The sequence below is a fragment of the Glandiceps talaboti genome, chromosome 2 (genome assembly GCF_964340395.1).
Source record: "Glandiceps talaboti chromosome 2, keGlaTala1.1, whole genome shotgun sequence".
NCBI classification, from domain to species: domain Eukaryota; kingdom Metazoa; phylum Hemichordata; class Enteropneusta; family Spengelidae; genus Glandiceps; species Glandiceps talaboti.
This window is the reverse complement of record NC_135550.1, coordinates 32,311,544-32,325,827: the sequence shown is the minus strand read 5'-3', so window position 1 is coordinate 32,325,827 and position 14,284 is coordinate 32,311,544. Positions and strand designations below refer to the sequence as shown.

General features: G+C 35.3%; 1 protein-coding gene across 11 annotated transcripts in view; it reads right to left on the bottom strand.

The window, feature by feature from the left end:
• LOC144447534 (kinesin light chain-like) overlaps window positions 1–14,284 on the bottom strand; it is a 37,988-nt gene that overhangs the window by 4,495 nt on the left and 19,209 nt on the right. For 2 of the 11 annotated variants that reach the window (XM_078137584.1, XM_078137610.1), the window contains 6 exons: window positions 14,198–14,265; window positions 13,059–13,167; window positions 10,093–10,254; window positions 6,551–6,586; window positions 2,098–2,228; window positions 60–126 (listed from right to left, as the gene is read on the bottom strand). In XM_078137584.1, the coding sequence (XP_077993710.1) occupies window positions 60–126; window positions 2,098–2,228; window positions 6,551–6,586; window positions 10,093–10,254; window positions 13,059–13,167; window positions 14,198–14,265 (573 nt within the window). Of the gene's footprint in view, window positions 1–59; window positions 127–2,097; window positions 2,229–6,550; window positions 6,587–10,065; window positions 10,255–13,058; window positions 13,168–14,197; window positions 14,266–14,284 lie in introns of all 11 variants that reach the window. The other 9 variants (XM_078137599.1, XM_078137591.1, XM_078137626.1 and 6 more) reach the window with 9 other exon arrangements.

Genomic DNA, 14,284 nt, shown 5'->3' with positions numbered 1-14,284 from the left:
TCCCCATAAATCTTTACTCACTATCTGTACAAGAAGTAAAGCAACGGTGGAATACATACCAAGCCTACCTCAATATCTGTATAGCTACTGTTTAGAACCGATAAAGAACTTGCCCTTTTCATGGTCCTGCAATGAGATACAGAGAGAAAAAAAAAAGAAACACACAAGAGAATGTTTGTCGTTCTTAGTGTTAATAGAAATAAATACAGAATGAGACAATATTATTTGTGAACAAGCTTTAGTAGGCAGTCACCAACATTTAAAACACTGAACAGATTTCTAAACATTGAAGGACACTATCAGATGGAATTGTCTTTCTGGATAACTTTTGTGTTAAGGCCTCAGAAGGACAGAGCCATTTCAAACACATTGTCAACTACATCCCCTTCAGCTGGTATGGTTTTTTAAACTCCACTGTTAGAAATGTTAGCTAGAGTTCCATGTTTGTTACAGACAAGGCATTAATACAAGATGCATGTATAGAATGATGTGGGTAGTGTAACTAAAAGGAACTAATATAAGCAGGTGAAGTTTACGGGAAAACTAAAAGAACCCAGGAAACATAAGAAAATGAAAGAAATACCAAAGTAAACCAAAGAACGGTCAAATATTGATGGATAAGTTTCAACTCAAATTGGGAGGAGGCAAATATCACCAGTTCCAAGCATCCCACTTTCATCCTGCTCCTGTTTGTATACTCAAGACATCAAGGTCACTACTATAGCACAGGTTTTATATCTTTTATCAACGTACATTAATAATACAAAGCACTATCAAATCCAGAACACTAATACCGATCACTAGAATACCTAAAGCAACTACGGAAGTAAGCCAGTTTGCTGCAAAAAGAGAGGCATGAAAAGAATACCATAAGAAAATGATGCATGCAATAAAATGCGAGGTCTTTGCTCAGAGAGTTCTAAATCTTTAAGAGTTGAGAAAAGCAATCAATGTTGGGTTGTGTCAGGGGGTCATGTATAACAAGCAGGGGGGGGGGGGACTAAACAATACACATAGTAAATTTATTTATCAATGCTTGTGGTTAAACACATAAAGCAAAACAAATCAAGCACACAGTTAATTTGTATTCAAACAGAAAACGAATCACTCAAAATAACGTTGTACAAAACACAAATTGCTGCAACATACAGCAAGCATTAGTCACAACTAAGAGGTATGGTAGTGTGATTTGGCAGGCAGTTGTTAGCCTACTTACTAGGTTATCATTCTCATCATGATCATCATCATCTACACTAAATGGCCAGCTACAGAATGCAGTTATGAGAAAGCAAATGAAGGAGACAAGTCAAAGGAGGGAAATACACAGGTTTCAGTGTTATGGTGCAGACACACACACACCACACATTGACAGTACAATATTCCCATGGATCGACACAAGTCAGGGAAAGAATGGAAGGATCGCATGACACTGGAAAGGTACGCTATGGATACAACAGACAGGTACACTGACAACAACAATACATACTAACATATTTTGTCCTTTTAACTTCCTAACAGATTACATGTATACTTATCAGGTTAATAATACTGGTCTTTTCTAAAATTATGTGACAACAAAATTTAATAAATTCATCACTCTTTTACTTTTATATTTTATGCATGAATTATCAAAGTATTTGCAACTTTGCATTAATGCTGGTGAAAAGTTCACTTTATGAAAAGTTTATCTCTTTTATTTTGTGGTATTTCAATTTCTTTAACTTGGGGATTTCTTTTTTATTACTGTGCACAAGATGACGACACAGGACAGGAGGGGTGAAACAGAACATACCATGTACAAAAGATCGCGTTTATGTCTATGATAGAGGCACCATTAAAAGGAAATAGTAAGGCTGACATACCTTTACACAGACTACCATGATACACACTGTTTTTAGCAGAGAAAGTGCAAGAGCTCTCAATGTGGAAGAAAATACAAGCTACGATGATTAACTTTTAACAACTAAAAGCCCACAACCTTACCATTCACTACAACAAAACAAGAAATCTCTTGCCTTTATTTTTTAAAAGCAACATGTTAGGGAAAGATAGTTGTGTTATTTGAATAAAGTTGGAGAGTTTAAAACCCATACACACCCTGTACTTATACTGTCCTCCCCTTCGACATCTTTGCCTTTTAATTTGCTCACCAACTTGGCACTTCCTCGTCTGATGGAGGCTCTCAATTTGGAGAAGGATCCACTGCGTTTCAATTTCCCGTTACCACTCTGGTGTAGGCAACATAAGAAATTAAAACTAAATAAGCCATCACACAGCACACACGCACACTCAAGTCCATACACTGAATGATAAATCATGGTGAGTGGATACTTTTGGAAAATGACATGACAAAATTATTATTCTAGCTTCATGGCTAAGCCAAACATTGTGAAATCATAAACAAAAACAAAGCTGTTTTGGTTGAGAATTAAAAAAAGGTGAGTACATGGTTTAAGCATGTTACATGCACCGGCTGAACAGCTGAATGAATAATGCTGCCAAGAAAAATAAAAGGGTGATGTTGATTAATGAAGATGAGTGGGGTATATATATATATATAATATATATATATATGACTAATACAGCATAACGTCAAGCAACAACCAATTTATCAGTTGTCACGGAGCAAGCACTTTAACAATGTTATTGTGCACATTACTTTATTTTTGGTTATTTCATCTACTGAAGTATAGTATCATTCATTATGGTAAGTCTTTTTATTTTTGGACTATCAGTGTTTGAGTTGATGCTTACTGACAGCAGAGATGCAGTATTAATATATGGTAGTGAGAGATAGGGTTAACAAGCTTCAGCCCCTCAAACCATTAGTCAGGCTATCAAATGTTACTGGCAAGTGTGTTGCCCAACCAGAGATGTCTGGAAGCTTCGACGCGAAAAATATCATTTCTGCAAAGTGTTCTACAAAATGGATAGATCTTGCATTTCTTGATCTTCATTTACTCAATTGTGAAATATTCACTTTTAAAAAATAGCACCAATGGCGTTGTAGCACAATTTGCGTACATTTTCAGAATCTTTACTCACTTGCCTACCCTTCAGTTTTCATCTTTGCAATATAAACCATCATTTGGACGTTCCTATGGGCATGGTCTTGTTGCTAGGCATATTTACACACATTTTTTTTATTCTTTATTCACTTACCTACCTGTATGTTGTTATTCTTGTAAAATGCATTATCACTTCACTGTTGCTAAATGTGAGGCCATGGTTGCTAGGGCCAGTTCTGTCAAAATGTTTTGAACAAAAAACTGCAGATAACACCTCCAGAACCATCCCTGCCAAGTTTCAGCCAAATTCACCATGTAGTTTTTAAGATACAAGTTTTTGACCAAAATTAAGAGATTTTCAGACCTAATTTGTATATTGCTGATGGGATGATCGTATTGTAACTACATCTTTATGTACGCATCCCTATAGACATCACCATTAAATTTCATCCCAATCTGCTCCGTGGTTTTGAATTATAGACATTTGACCAGAAAGACACATTTTCAACCCTAATTTGCATATCACTAATATGGGATCATCACATCATGAACAATTCTTAAACTAAACCTCCCTAAGAGCCCTTCCACCAAAATTCAGTCAGATTTGCTTTGTAATTTTGGAATTACAAATTTTTGACCAAAAAGACACATTTTTAGCCCTAATTTGCATATCACTGATGAGATCATCATATGAAGAATACATCTAAACACTCATTAGAACATTCCCACCACATCTCAGCCGTATCTGCTCAGTCATTTTGAAATTACAGACTTTTGATGAAAAAGACACATTTTAGCCCTCATTTGCATATCACTGATGGAATCGTGTCATGAACAATGCAGTTTGAATTTCCCGCATATGCATACATTACCCATAATCCTCTTTATATAGTGGACCTGGCCTTTAAACACTCCTAAGAACATTCCCATCAAATTTCAGGCCAATCTGCCCAGTAGTTTTGGAGTTTAAATTTTTTAATGCAAACGCACATCTCTTGATACTATCATTTTCATTTGAACAATTTCCCATCTACACCCCCTAAATCTCCACCACATACCATGGCAATCGGTCTGGCAGTTTTTGACATTAAATCATTTAGACACACACACAGACAGACAGACAGACATTTCACCATGCCTATGGCACTACTGAACCGCAGTTCAATTGTGCTAAAAACAGCATGCCAATAACCACTTGTCTGTCTCCTTTTCTGTATTTCACCCTCAAGTGAATCAAGTTCAAGGCAATGGGGTCAAGAACCACACAAAGAACTGGGAACCACAAAACAAATTGAATCAAGAAGTCCTACCACCTGATTACTAGTTTTACTACTTTTAGGCAAACAAACTATTCAAGTCCATGTTGGAATCATTGAGAGCTCCACGGTGAGTTTTAAAGCTAAAACAACAGTTGCTTACATGTCAGATTGTTCTTTCTATACAGAATCACGCACTTCAATCAATTATGTAAATTTTATTGTGTGAACAAATGTACTAGTATTCAAATATACTATTTAACACAACATGCCTTCTGTATCATCATGGGAAATTTATAAGGATAAAAACACATGTCTTCCATTTACTGGAATTTCATGAGAAAAAAAATAATGGTGTCCTGCTCTAACAAAATGTTTAAATATTTTCACAAGACACACACACACACACACACACACACACACACACACAGTGCGCATGCACATACTCACACATGTATGTACCTATGAACACTCATGCAGTTGCACACAAATACACATATACTAGTAACATGAGTATTGGTGTACCATGCAGAACTTCACTTCAATTCTATGGAATAAAACTGATACTATATAGGCAATTTCAAGGTAAAAACGAGACTATTCTGAAGACAAGACTGGACTGGACTGAACTGAAGAGTTTACATACTACACTGTGTAATATGCAAATTTTCAAGATTCTCTTGCCAAGATTTGGTAATGGAAAGGACTGAATGTCTCTTCATCTCTTCTTTGGGGGTCAAGGTATGAGAATTTGTATTAAAACTCAGTCCTGTCACTTAGACAACTATCTTTTCAACTGTTACTGATACACTTTTTTATATATGTATATCTTTTCCTTTTCCCTATTAGTAATATGACACAGGGGGAAAACAAAGCATTATAGCTGTTGTTGGTTTTTTCAATGCTGCAGTTAACTTGTACAGATTGTGTGCATGCATACATGTCTTTGTCTTAATCACATGAAAAAAAGTCCAGATAAATTCTTATCAAAATTCTGCTTGAAAAGCTTTGTTGGGTGAGTGCTTCATCAATTAAATCTTATGGTGTAGTCATGACTACATCATAAAATCAATACACTAATATATGTGTGCCGAATTCCGATTACCATTTGTAGCCTATCTGTGCACTGAACTGTTCCATGTGAGGTGACCAACTGCACAGTATATGTTTTAACAATTAAGATAGATTCAATGGTATACCACAAGTTAACATCCCTCTATTCAATGTCTATAGGACAGAGTCAAAGGTTTTAACATACTCTTTCTTGGAACATATTTTCCTCTATTCACACACATTAGTCAGTGGACTTTTGGTCCCCATGTATACAAATGTATGCACAGAATGCCAAATCTTCGGTTGAACTATTAAATGGTAACATCGTTATGCTTACATGTAAACATGTAAGCAATCGTGGGATCAGTGTGCCCTCTTAGCCAATTTGATGTGCCACTGACCCACACAATTTCTAGTGACGCACCCAGATTTGGTTTTCTCCTATCTTTTATAATATGTAGTGACTCACAAGAAATGTCAGTTTTTATCACTTTGACTCACAACAACAAAATTTGGCTATCATTAGAGGGCACACTCGGTGGGATTATTCAAATCTTCACTATCCATGTTGTAAGTTATAGTAGGGACGATTTCAATGGATCAGCACAGTTTGGTGCTTCAGAGCATATTTGTGTATAAACCAGGGTGAGAAAGTACAGAGGGCAAGGAAGCAAACTCATCTATCATATTGTTCTCTGGTATTCATACCGCTTAGAGGACATACCTTTGATTCAGTCAAGCACAAAAAGTCTCTCAAGGTGTTCATACTTTGTGTATGATCCACAGAATAAAACAGTGCATAGTTTCTGTGTTGCTGTGTTCATTTGCATCTGTGTAAACACAGTAACTGGTAGAAAAAATGTTTGCATAAAATGTTTGGTAAATAACGTAAATAACTTGCCTTACTGCTGACGCTCAACTATAAACTGCTATATATTGAATGAATATGGAATATGATGATCTGAAAGCTTACTGACCAGCCAAGTAAAATGTAGAAAACAATGTCTTTAACCATGGAATAAATTTCATCCACTATGCTTTAACATTAACCAACCAACACATATACATGACTTACTTGGCTACATTTGTAACCATTTGAGGCTATATTTTATTTGAATATGTCATATGGGCATATGGATATGTTTTTGATTTACTCTTATTTTGATATTTCCTAATGGAACATGGGTATGAGCAGGTTTTTGGCATTTTTTGACATGACTGTGGCCTATTTACCTCCTCCTCATAAACAGGTTCTAGAAGGTAGGGGTTCTGTAAGGGAAAAAAATAGAAACAAAACAGGAACGAAATAACATAGGCAATAAGAAATCCACTACAAATATAGTAAGATAGAAATCAAACTCACAGATTTCTACTTACATACAAAAATGCATTAGGGTGCTATTAAAAACTATACCTACAATGATCTACGAACACAATTAGTTGAATACAACTAGTTGAAATCTTGTTGCAATCAGCAAATAAATAGGCTGGGACAAGGCGATACATGCAATACTATGACTACATGGCTACTTTCATGATTTGTACCTTGGCTTACCATCGTGACATGCTATGCTATTCAGTATTAGTATATGTGTAGCGTTCTCTACCTCTACGCAGATGTGACAAAGTTTACATACACGACATGTAACATGGTGAAACCATCCACAACCACCATCACTCTTGTTTAACACAAGATTCTTGTTTATGTACCCATACCTTATTTGACAGACAGTTTCATTTTATCATACGTGTTGGAGGATTCAACTTGAATGTCTACCTCACAATGATTATACACACAAATAAAATTCCAGTTTTCTTGTGTACCACTAGTGACATTAATTACAGCAAATAAAAAGCTTATTTGACAAACAAATACATATTACCCATACTTGTTCTAATAATCACTTTTTTAAAACTAGCATAATAGAAAAATTTATACACCTTTTTAAAAAAAAAAGATTTCCTCAAATGTTTAATACTTGCAATACACTGACAAGATTTAAAAATAAGTGTTCTTCGACATGTTTGGCATGATTGGCTTTTGTACAAGCTTCTATGTATCATATTTGAACAATTCAAGTCTCAAGTTTACTTATGTAGGTATGCACAAGTCTCTATCATAAATTATACACATCAATGTAGTGCTTGAACAGAGGAAGTACATGTAATATCAATGAACACAATGACCATTAAATTTGCAGTGAATAATTCTGGTTTTGGTATATCACGACAGAAACAACAACAGGAGATTTCAAAATTTGAGAGTCAAATAAAAGAGCTCATAACTTGGGGCTGGACTTTAACACCACATAAAGACATTTCTGAATGGCCAATTCATTCATATAAAGTATGCAAAACTCAATATTGAAATGATCTGAGTATAATTCCTGTTTTCAAGCACAAAAGTTGTATGCATATTGCCAATGTAGCTTTTTACTCTATTTCTAATATAAAACATAATATAAAAACAAACACTCTGCTGGCATTGTTTTATTTTCTCTGCCTTGTCTGTAATTAGACTATAGAAATTAAAAGTACACCTGTAGTCCTGTGTAGAAAGATTAAGTTATCAGAATCTTAAAACACCACACACATCTGTATAACAATTCAACATATACAAAAACACACAAATTCATTGGCAACAAAAATTACTGAAAAAACAACAGAACAGTGAGTACAAGACAGTGTCTCTTCCTTTTTTTTTTTAGACATTTGCTCACTAAGTGATGGATTACTGAAGTCAGATCTACTCTACAGAATGCCAGTCAGAACCAGCCACTACTAGCTCCTGCATACTTGCAAACAAAAAACAGCAACCCAAAAAATGAAAACAAACAAGACATCCTAGCATTGCTATAGACTTGTTTTATGAGTAAGGGACAGGGCAGAGCGACACCTCAGGTTAGGCAAAACCAGACTTAGCAAGATCAGCTGCCATTCCAAGGGCAAGGAGAAATATCAAGGAGAAAAAATAAATATTTGCTAACAAGTTGGGTAACAGCATGGCATTGTTAAGGATCGCAGGCTTGGTCATTTCTGGTGTCTAGTTATTAACAGCACAATACTAAAAAGTGAATCTCTTTTCTAGACAAAGGAAATGTTAGGTTATTATGAAAGGTTAGATCAAGAAGTTTGGGATTAACAAGATACTATAGATTGTTTGTCTCGGTGATCACACACTGAATGAATATCTAGTGGTCAGTTATGTAGAAATGATATATAATCACACACAAACAAAACCAAAGCACACAAGATAACGATGCTTTGAACTTGTTTGTATATTGTTATGGTTTGACATGTACAACATACCAGTAAATGAAATGATCACGGATCACGGAGACAATACACTTTGCATTTAACTTTGATATCTACACAGTATACAAAGAATATATACTACAAGAGACAACATACAACTTTAGCACAAAGCTTTACAGACAAGACTATACACAAGGGTGGAGAATAGACAAGAACCTGCAAATAAAAAGGTTTGCTGTAATGGTGAGATTACTCTTCATGCGTGGTTAGCCAGTCGACTATTTCAACAAGAGGTACATAGGAACAGAAATAAAGTCATCATTATAAGGCATGCTTATAAAGACTACGACAAGATTTTGGCAAAACAAACAAACAAACAAACAAATTATAACAGTACAAAAGTCTTACACAAAACAAGCAAAAACAAAGTGCAGCACTGTTTGACGCAATCAAACAGTAGGAACTGAAATAAAAGACAACTGTGTAATTGTTAGTAACCGTAAGTAGCAACAACAACTAAGCAAAACTTGTGTTAGTGATGAAAACAAATAAATAGCATAGCCACATACATGATGGGGTGGGTAGTTAGTTGTGATGAGTTCACAGGTAATGAGTCTTGCTACTATTACAAGTAAATGGAAATTCACACTGTGTGATTATGTTACTAAATGAATGATCTAAATCAGATTGTCAATGTCCTTATTAGTTGTTAATGTTATGTGAAAAGAACAGTAAGACACAATCTGCCAGTTTGATGTATATGTAATTATTGGATTTCCAGTATTGCAATTCCCTTCTTTTCCCTCTGAATCACGTCAATTTATTTGAGATACGTTGCAAGAGGGTATTACCAAAACCCTACCACACCTCTCACTTTCACATCATTTGATGAACTGCCTCATGTTTGTTAATAAATAATATGCAAATCAAAACCATAATCAAACAAAGAAAACAAACTGAAGAATAAATTAACAAAATAATAATACAAGATATTGGTGATTGATATAGCATCTTTCACTTGATAGTTTTACATCATTTAAATAAAAAATTTATTCACTGGGGTACAATTTCTACACAGTGAACTGAAGTACAATGACTATCATAATCAGGCGCTATTTTTGCAGGACTGTAAACTTGAACTGGCAAATTGTGAGGTGAAACTTGAGAACAATTAGTAGGAACTAGAGTGAATTCAATACTAGATTTAGTACTAATGAAAATATTGAGCATAAATTATACCATCTGAAGGTTGTTAGCAGTTGAAACAGTTGGCACAGAAAGCATCACACTTTTGTTGTAAAGACCCGGTGCTGCTGATTGAAAGTGTGCTGTATCAGAATGTTGAGTGTGCAAATACTTCCACTCTGATACAGCGATATTTTGAGAGTATAAAGATTGCAAGCATGCAGAAGGCTGGCAGTGTGAGAGTAGAGAAAACCAGCAATAGCCATCACTCAGATTACAATGCTATGATAACACCGCTTGTTACTCACCCCCTGCCACTCTACTCCAAGACTTACTTCTTCTTTGCCACCTTCTTTCTTCTCATAGGCTACCTTTTCTTCTTTCTTTTCTCTAGCCTGTGCTTGTGCTTGTTCACCACCACCACCAGCACCAGCAGCTGCAGCAGCTTGGGCTTCCAGTAGTTCAGCTACCTTGGCTTGTCTTACAACATCAAGAGCCTATAATAGAAGTTACAAAGTGTTTGTTAAATATTACTTTAACATGAAAATAAGGATATCGAGTACAAGACGAGACAAACTTTAGACATGGTAAGACTAAAGATAACTTTTGAGAAACATCTCTGATATCTTTCTTAACAAAAGTAATCATGTGTGAAATGGTATTTTTTCTATATTTGTCAGAATGATACTGTAGTGCATCTGAATGCATTTCTATCTCATACAAATTTCTAAATAAATCTCAAATGATCATTCCTCACCAGGCTAGAAATGAAATAACTGAATATTTGATATCATAGTACCACTGATACTGATCACTACAATTTTTATGGCCAATCAAAATATCAAAGTTGTGTGAAGTAATAAAACATTGCAAACTTGATATGAAGTTCCAGCCTAGGTGGTCATGCTTCTTTTTCCAAAACTGTTGTAAATCTTGCCTGTGAGTACAGATCACATTTTAGTTTTCATCTAGTTCAGGAGTAATTTTGCTATGACAAGCTATTTCAGCTTTTTTCCATTAGTGCCATACATAGATTGCACAAAATGAAGTTATCAATAACAAAGCTGTTCCATCAATTACATAAACAGGTAAGACATAATAGAATTAACAGTAACAAGATGATTACAATTATTGTGAGTTTAACTGTACAGACATTACAAATACAGCTATGAGTATTAAATGCTTGGATTGACAGCAATTAACAGTAAAACAAAGAGGATAAAAATTAGAGTTTAACTACATGGACCAGAAATTTAATCCATTCTAGAGATTTTTCCTACCAATAGATAAGTAATATTCAATCACAATAAATGTAATTGACTTACAGGAGATTTCATGCGACTGGATCTAAGATTTTGTTTTATTGTTTCGTGAATCTTTACTTTGAGAGACAACAATCAGATGGAAATCTGCCAATTTTTGGTTGTTAATCCTTTTGGTAGATTTTCTATAATCTTTAAGTACCAAATGTATCGCATCAAAAATTATCAACAGCATGTCTCAGTATAGTGCATAATCAATATCATTTTGTATCTGTGCCAAACACTAAAATCAGAAATAAATTTGACTGCACCCTGCTGTCATAACAAAGACTTGGTGTCATAAAATTCTAATGAAATGCATAAATAAGTGAAAAGATCGATATTAGTTTTCTAGCAGGGATGAAACTGTTGCAAACTAGATTGAATTCAAGGACATACTTGGACTCTGAAAACAGCTCAGTGCTATGAAGCAGAAACAAGTCTTCTATATGGTAATGCATTTAACTTTTAAAATATTTGAAATTTATAAATGTACACTTCATTATTTGTGATCATTACATCAAAGTTACTTATAATTAGATACTCTTAGTCTAGCTTGCAATTAGAGAGTAATAGAACAAAATAACTTTTTAGCAGACTTGGAAACATTACATTTATAAACAAAAGCAATTAAACAACACAATACAACACAGCACAACACAATACAACACAGCACAGCACGGCACGGCACAGCACATAAATAGTGTATTTCTTTATGAAAGTTGGCTGATTTCCCAAGCAGCCACTTAACATGCTTTACAGGTCATTCTGAGATGAGCACACCTTATGAAGGGCATGGGAGTGTTGACATAGAGGGGGGTAGAAAACAATGGAAGGAGATGAAGCGAATGGACCAAGCCAGCAAACCAGACCAAAGTTGCATGTGCAGACACTGGAGGAGAAGAAACCTCACCATATACCATGGTTGGGAACTACTTACACTGACATTTTGCTGCAGGTTGCAAATACCCCAGGAACATATAAGATGGAAAATAACAAACAAGAATAGAGTCATTATTAAATACTACAGCACCCTAACTCTACAAAGATGAAGACAAGGACAGTCTCCTTTGATCAGAGGTACAATACAACATGCTCAAATACAGAGGAGAAAAGACATAGTAGTTTTATAAGGTTAGTATAAAGGGTAGGGTATCTGGGGCTTTAACTGTACACAGTATTTCACTAATGAAGTATGCGATTTTTGATTGGGGAAAGTACCACATGTAATAGAAGGTAGCAAATAAAGGTACCTGGAAATAATAAAATAGGTTAATCAACATGAAATAAATTCTGTAAAAGCAAATTAAATATTAGAAAAGAAAATCTTTCAGAAACACAGAGCACAGAGGCCAAGGTGTGTTATGGACAGCAGCATGTAAAACATCCACCAAGACAAAGAAAAAGCCAGTTAACATCAGGGGCTAAGGTTAGTTAGGATTAGTAAAACATAGCATACAAAGTGCTAGTGTATTAGAAAATAGGAAAATGTGTGTAAATAGTATATAGAGAGTTATTAAAACAATAATACAAATGGGGAAAGGAGGGGAGGGGACTTTTAGGGGGAACAAGTTGAAGAAGTCTGATTTGTTCATGACCAAATGATATCCTTCACAAGTTTGTATGACCCACTGATGTACCATTCCGATGCATTCTGGGTTAGTCAATTAGCCATCATTGAAGTTCAGCAGTCTTATACTTTGCATGTACTCACAGTCGGACATAAAACTGGCTATCTTTTGATTTACAACATATTCATCTTGATTGAGTACACATATTAGTGATCCTGTAATGTCTGTGGCAAATTCCATCATATTTTTTTTTTATGAACAAGAGGATAAAAAGAGTTAATCAAGGGGAAATTCACTACGGAGAAAGAAAAATAAAACTGATAGTTCCACATGCAACACAAAGACGTTCTGTAACTCATGCAAGTGGAGGTTATAAGAAGCAGTGCCAACATCTGTGCTTGCTTGGTTGGTTGGTTTTATTCCACCTACATTTTTCCGTGCCCTGATGGCACAATCCTCTAGAATTTCTGCAGCCTCATATTTACCCTGGCGACGATACAATGCACCCAAATTCTTCAAGGTTGTGGTAACTGTTGGGCTGTAACACAGAAACCATGTCATGTAAGCCAAAACAACAAAAACACACTCTACAAATTTTCAACCTTATCAACCCCATTTTCCTCTACCACAACGTCCAATCTACAATTTGCATTAAGCACATACTAGACAGGAAAGTGGGGCTGACCTGGCGAGAACTACAGAACTAGGAAAGTTTAGAAGCAAACCTACATTCTGTGCACGTGCCTCACGAGCAACCCTTTCCAGCATTCCAGCAGCTTCATATTTGCCCTGTCGTCGGTACAAAGCACCGAGATTCTTCAGTGTAGAAGCAACTGTAGGACTGTAAAAACATAGAATATCGGAATTGTCATGCACACAAGCATGCTCCCTACACTACACTACCTATTCCTTGATTTACCCAACTCACCGCTATTTTACAGGTGGCTAGCTATGGCATGACTTGGCTTGTGGATGCTGGATGGCACGATTTATGGTAATGCATGCTTTTCTTATGGGCTGTGATTTTCTACACATTAATGTTACTGTACTTTTCCTGGCAAGAGCCTCTTTGCACATTGTCTGAATTGTCTTTGAAAATGTGGGTTCATTTTCTACTTGAACATCTATTTACTGTTGGAAATAATGAACCATACAAAAGTGAAATTAACAATATTGATATTGGATGTTATATTTGATTGGCTCTTGCCAGGAGGCATACAGTAGAATTCATAATGATATACCCTTCTTTGCCACTATATTCCTTTTATCAATTTACACACGTTACTTTGATTTTTTAAATTTCACAAATGTCATTGAAATTCAATCATTGAAACTAAATACATCAGGTATGTGTCTTATTTAAAAATGGCGAACAATAACATGTCATGAAATATGACAAATATGATATGACTTTATATGAATATGATTATGAATGACAGACGGATAATGGCAATGAAAGGCACATATATAGTGCAGCATAATCACTACTAGTCACATTTACATATGAAATGCCAACCATGCCTGTGTGAGTACAGCAGGCATCTGACACCACACTACTTTCATATTACCTGTCAACTTTTGCAGCTTTGTGCCAACCTCCATATTCACCATATGGAGCATTTTCTTTTCCTTTACCCTGGAAGAGATACGAGAGA